Source organism: Martes martes (genome assembly GCF_963455335.1).
Source record: "Martes martes genome assembly, chromosome: Y".
In the NCBI taxonomy this organism is placed as follows: Eukaryota; Metazoa; Chordata; class Mammalia; order Carnivora; family Mustelidae; genus Martes; species Martes martes.
Window position 1 is genome coordinate 17,206,907 of NC_137907.1, and position 6,584 is coordinate 17,213,490.

General features: G+C 36.2%; 1 protein-coding gene across 1 annotated transcript; it reads right to left on the reverse strand.

The window, feature by feature from the left end:
* Nucleotides 1–2,230: 2,230 nt before the first annotated feature.
* LOC308337783 (amelogenin, X isoform-like) lies at nucleotides 2,231–6,345 on the reverse strand (the record flags this gene model as incomplete). Its single annotated transcript, XM_080795984.1, has 5 exons — nucleotides 2,231–2,671; nucleotides 2,942–2,983; nucleotides 3,047–3,088; nucleotides 4,356–4,403; nucleotides 6,292–6,345. The coding sequence occupies 5 exons, from the start codon at nucleotides 6,343–6,345 to the stop codon at nucleotides 2,231–2,233; spliced, it is 627 nt and encodes a 208-aa protein (XP_080652110.1).
* Between the last annotated feature and the right edge of the window lie 239 nt (nucleotides 6,346–6,584).

The window sequence follows — 6,584 nt, forward strand, 5'->3', positions numbered from 1 at the left end:
ACTGTTATTTTCTTGCTAAAACATCTGTTTGTAGTTTGTAAATTCTAAATTCTCTAAGTGAGAATTCTCTAAGTGAAATTTTATACTTAATTCACAAACAACATGGATTTTTGAAAAACATTTTATTGGATTCTAGTGGTTCTTATTTTTTTTTTTTTTTTTTTACAGAATTTACTGGTAAGCCTACTGCAGGAACAAATCATTGTGTTCTTGTATTATTTCTAAAAGGAACTGAAATAGCTACTCCTCTCATTTTCTGATCTTTTAATCCTGGGGGAAAAAAAGAGCAAAAGAAACATTTTAAGTAATTTACAAATATTTTTAGAGAGTACATGTACAGTAACACATACAGCTTCAGTTTTACTTGAAAAATGTACTACAAATTGAGTTGAACTTTATCATCTCCAAACTTTGTTGTTTCATTGTTGTTAGATATGAGTTGTCCACGAAGGTAGCCCCTCCCTCAGGACAGTTGAAACCTATTATATAATGTTAAAATTACAATGGGTATCTTTCTTTGAGTACTTCCTGCCTGCTAGACTCTCAGTTAGTTATTTTATTTTATTTCTATAAAGAACTCTAAGAAGTTATCCCTTTATAATCTAAATTTGGAGAAACACATGGAGAAACTATGTTTTAAATAGTTGAAACTACGTACCAAAGTCACCTTTGTGTAAGTAGTTTTGATATGTTATGAATACACAGCCTTATTTACTATTAAACAAAGAAATGTACTTTCTGTATAGCTTATATATATATATGTATATTTATTCTATATACATTATCTAGAATCTGTATCTCTTCATTAGAGAACATAAAGTTTAGACTAAAATAATTGACTACAGGAGCACCTGGGTGGCTCAGTCAGTTAAGCAGCTGCCTTTGGCTCAGGTCATGTTATTCTCCCTCTTCCTCTGCCCCTGTCCCCCTGCCCCTGTTTGTGCTGTCTCTTACTCTCTCTCAAATAAATAAATAAAACCTTTTAAAAATTGCTCTTTCCAAACTTCTTTAAAACAAATAAATAATAATTAAGTAATTAATTAATTAACTATAGCTACTGCATTATTTGTTACACAATCAATTCTCAAAAATTCAGTTCCATATCATAAATAGACTCATAAAATTCTATATTGCATATAACATAATTTTTAATTATGTAAAAATGGAATGTAAAAACTGTAAATGTAAAAAATTGTAAAATGTAAAAAAGTGTAAAAATTGTTTTATTATTTGTACTATAAATACAAACGCTTGAACAAAGCTTTCAAAGTTATCTGATCCATCACCTTTGCCCATTTTAGAGATGAAAAATAAAGACCATAAATCTGAAAGAGTTTTTGTAACATTTTCTTCTTTGGGGCAAAGCTAGTATTAGAACCTACATGTTCTGGCTACTCACCCAAGCTACTTAGAAGCCTTCACTGCTTCTAAGTAGCAAAGCACTAACTGCATTTGTAAATTGCAGAATTACATAAACTTCCATACACAGCACTGAGATTTAATGAGAAGGGATGACAGTCACCCTATTGTATTTCTAATTCACTTGTAAAATTTCCACTAATGAAAGGTTATTTCAAGATAAAACTTGGAAAAGTTATTATTGTAAATTAATCTATTCATCTATTAATTCTAGCATTCATTGCTAGGATTAACGTTAGGATCAAATGCTAAAATCTGTCCAACTTAGCTGGCTTCAGTTACACTGAAAACTGCCTTACATAGGTCACTCTTAGGTATTTAAAGAAACTTCCCACATACTATGTTTTATTTTCTGTTTTGCATTCTCTTCACTCCCAAAATTACTTTTAGTATGCTTCAGTGTAATTCTAGCTGCTGTTGTTAATGAAATGATTGAAAGCTAAGGAAAACTGATATTCCTCATACTGTTGGCCATAAAATGAAAGCATTTTGGTAGTCTATATTGTTGCTGAAATTCAAAATTATATAGATTTTGAACCTACCATAAATATGCCATGTAGAAAAAGACTCAATCTCAAGAAACAGACTGAGGGTTGCTGGGGGGAGGGGGGACAGGAGAGGGTGGTGGGGAAATGGGCACTGGGGAGGGTATGTGCTATGATGAGTGCTGTGAAATGTGTAAACCTGGTGATTCACAGACCTGTACCCCTCGGGATAAAAATACATTATATGTTTATTAATAAAAAAACCTCAACAATAATAAAAAAAATGCCATGTAGATAAATACTATTTCCTAGGTGTCACAGTGGCTTCAAGGGTTACTCACCACTTCCTCCCGCTTGGTCTTGTCAGTTGCTGGCCAGGCTTCCAGAGGCAGGTCAGGAAGCATGGGGGGCAGGGGCTGTATGGGGAACATTGGAGGCAGAGGTGGCTGTGGCGGCAGTGGCTGGATGGGGTGCACTGGTGGCTGGGACTGGATGGGCTGGTGAGCCTGTGGCTGGACGGGCTGGGGCTGGAAGGGCTGTTGGGCAGGCAGAGGGAGGTTTGGCTGGTGGTGTTGGGTTGGAGTCATGGAGTGTTGGCCAGGAACTGGCATTATTGGCTGCTGGGGGACCATGGGCTGCTGAGCTGGCATCATGGGGATGTGGTGATGAGGCTGTAGGGCGTGGTTCAGGGGATTCTGCTGGGACAGCACAGGAATGATTTGGTGGTGCAGCCATCCTCCCATGGGTTCGTAACCATAGGAAGGGTACTGGTGAGAAACAAAGAGTCAGGTTTACCTTTGGCTCCATTGACTTCCAGCTGGAGAAGTAGTCATGTTTTGTCATTAGGGTAATATGAATATTTATTCATTTTTCCTTGTATAAGAATTTGTAACTGTTCACATGATATGACCTTCATAGATATGAAACTAGATTTCACATTAGTATCTGTATGTGGCAAAGGTTTATTATTTCAATTAAAAGAAAAATGAAATACATGCTTAAAATTCTAAGGAAATAAAGAAAAAAAGTCTGCATACCGGATGCCTTATGTTCTGGTACCATTTCAGAGGTGTAAGGACCTTAAAAGAAAGAGACATTAGAACACATTTGTTTTAATTTAGTTGCATGAAATGCAGACTCACTAATGCAGTCTTCCCAAAATTGGGAGCCTGAAAATGTGAGTTCTACAGAAGAAAGAATAAGGTATACATTTGTCAGATACTCCCTATGGTGAGACAGTGTATTACATCCATCACATACATTTCTCATGTTTTCCTACATACTCTGAGGCAAATGTCATTACTGTCACTTTTACAGACAAGGTCATGTGGAGTTAAAGAGGCTTATAATCTTACTGAGGTGATTCTGTTTAATTCCACAGCTCCTGTTCTTCTTTGCAAGAGCAAAACAAAACAAAAAAATTAATGTGATATAATATTAATTATATCTTTTTTGTCTTGATGTCACAATGCAAAAATAAAAGTGAAACATTGTGTCTCAATGTAAAACACAGATTTTCTGGTCAAATATGTCAGCCTTTTGAGATATAACAAAATCTTGCTTCAAATTGTTAACACTTTTCATCAGTTTGTATAAGCAAAGAGGTTCATGAATTATCTTCTGAACCTATGAAAGATCTTAGTTTCATTTCTTCAAAAATAAAATTGTACTTGAGTAACCTCAGGTCCTGGGATACATTCATATAGTAGTATAGCATTTTATATCAATACAAGAAACAATTACTAAACTTGCTCAAGTTATACTTGACAAAGCACTTTTTATATAGCTTAACTCCTCAAACTCTTTGAAGTGTGGGCATTATAATTACTTCCCTGCTTCAGGTAATGAAACATTGTAATTATTTTCCTGCTTCAGGTAATGAAACCAAAGCTCCTGAGAGAAAAACAATTTGCCCAAGTTCCTATGGTTAAAATGTAGTTGAGAAGAGCTTTAAACCTGATTTCCAGAAAGCACGCTTTCCATTGCTCTGAGAATGTCTCATAGAATGTCTCATAGACTTCTTGGTCATTGAACATTCAGTAAAGACGTACAAGGGAGACACACAGAGTGTGAACATTTTAGAATCATTAGTTTTTAACTGTAAAGGATCTTAAATTACATCATACCTGACTTCCCCACCTTTTATAGGACTGGAATAGAACAAAGCTGTTCAGCCAGAGCACTTTCTGCACTACCATGCAGCCCCACCCTGAGTGGTAGTTCATGATGGATAGCTCTATAGCCATAGAGGAGAAACTGAGTCAAAGAAGCCAAGTAGAAGTATGCTGGGGCAGTGCAAGCTTGAGGCAACCCATCAAATGAGAAATTTAGTAACATGAACTGTAAAAGTGGGACTGAGAAATATCCTGAAGAATCAACACAGTATTCTTTGCGGACCCCAGATCATTGTTAACTCAAACTATGGTCAAAATTAGTAAAGAGAAAAATTACCTCATAGCTGAAGTTGATATAACCAGGGTGCCCAGGATGAGGTGGTAGCTTTTATGAAGGGAAAGGAGAAGAAGCAGCAAGAGGGAAAGGGAGGGAAATAGCAAGGGAGAGGAAGACAGAGGAGGAAGGAGGGATATCAGAGAAAGAGAGGGAGAGATGAGAAGAAATTAAGTCAATATGCAATTGTCCACATTAAGAGAAACTACTTTATAAGAATCTGTACAGTGCAAAATACATTTGAAGTCTACTTTTGTTTGAACATGTATGCTGTGTAGGAGCCTTTTAAAGAGGTCCAGGACAACTAAACGACTTTTCCAAAACCTGGAAACAAAAACCAGTGCATATTTAGCCTCCAGTGATCAGACAACGCCCATATCCATATGGTCAACTAATCCTACTCTGTCCCATCCACAGTTTTACATCTTAATGAAACTCATTCTGTTTTAGAAAAAGAGATTTATTGCTCTTACACAATTATAAAATAGCAACAAGAGGAGAACTGTCTCACAAACTTTTTCTTACAGATAAGAGGTAGATAGTGATTAGTTATCAAAGAGGTTCCTTGCAAATATCATGCAAACCACATTAATAACAACAGAAGAAATAACTACCTGTGAGTTATTGATGAATATGGAAATATGGGTGTGTTAAAGTGGAAACATTATCAATCCCTTGGAAAGTGAGAGAGTTGATTTATGAAATTTAAATTGATTCTTTTAATTATTCTATCAAAGTTTTTATGGCAGAAAAAAATTAAAGTTCAAAATAAAAAACAGCCTAAATAGTTATCTGTCTGTCCCATCAAAAGGGAGGCCATGTAACTGATGCCTGCAGTGTGCAATGTTTGTCGTCCTTAGATAGGGAGAGAGAAAGATGACAGAGGATCATGCAGAACATCTCCCAGAGACATCAAGCTAATTAAAGCTATATTATTTTTAAATGTTCATATTTTCTAAGAGGGTTTACTGGCTCCCATCTGACTGTAAATTATTTTAGTAATGCAACTTTCCTTTCCTATACCTCCTTGATAAAAGATATAAGGAAGTGGGGGTGTCGAAGAGTAGAAAAAGGGTTCTATTTGTAATTTAGGAATCTTTTAGGATATTAGGAATTGCTGCAATGTAGGATTTCAGGAACCAGAGCACAAAATCTTGGTCTTGTGAGAGAGAGATGAAGAGAAGAGGCAGCTCTGTTGGCTTCTGATTCATCAACTGCTCTTTATGCCACCAAAAAGCAGTTGGGTTCTTTGTTGCGGGCATATGATCTAAGCTATCATATATTATGTACATATGTCTAAAGAGAATGGGCCTGATTTCCAGGTGCTTGGTACATTTGAATGTAAAATATATCCATGTGAATTTTGCACAACCACATGGGAAGTCATGGGTTTAGCAGGTGCGCCCAAAGGGATGTGGCCTTTGACAACAACGAGATGGTTCAAGAAGGAAATTCCTAACACCAAAAGCTTACCTTCTGAAGGATGACAGTACTAAGGTTTGCAGAGCAGGAAGAGAGTTGGATTTTTGGGAGAAATTGTGTTTTAGAGAAAACTTGTGTTTTGTAGTATTTGCTCAAGGCTGTTAGAGGTCTTTCTCTGGAGGCCTTTCAAGAGTCCCTCAAAAAGTTCCTTCAACTAAAGATAGGCAATGGTATGTACAGAGTGATTGTTTGCACAGACTCTCCTGAAGTGCTTGTTATAAAGCAAAGTCCTGGACACTATGCCCACTCTGGCTATACTAAATCAGAATCTTGGGTAGAGGCATTTGAGAATATTTCTTATAACAGGCTTTTCAAAGTGTTTCTTAAACACAGAGATACTTGAGGACATCAGATCTCATACTATCCTAAACCCTAAAGTTTAATGACTATAGGGCAGATTTTTATGTCCAAGCTTATGAAATTGGAAACTGACTGATACAAGGAGCATTTTACTCACAGGCATAGTGAAGGCTGCTCCCAAGAGACAGGCAAACAAAATCCAGGCCCCCATTTCTTATGGACCTGAAATATAAGTCAACATCTTCCTTTCTTAATCTCATCTCAAACATGAACATAATTAGTGCTTTATAAAATATATACACTTCACATTAGTCTATTGCTTGTAAAGAGTTTGAGACGATCCATTGTATTACTTTAGTCACATGTAATCTCTAGTTCTTAGCTCATCTTGTTTCTTGGGTCACAGCAGTGTAAAGATGCTTTTCATTTATATTTGACCTAAACAAACAT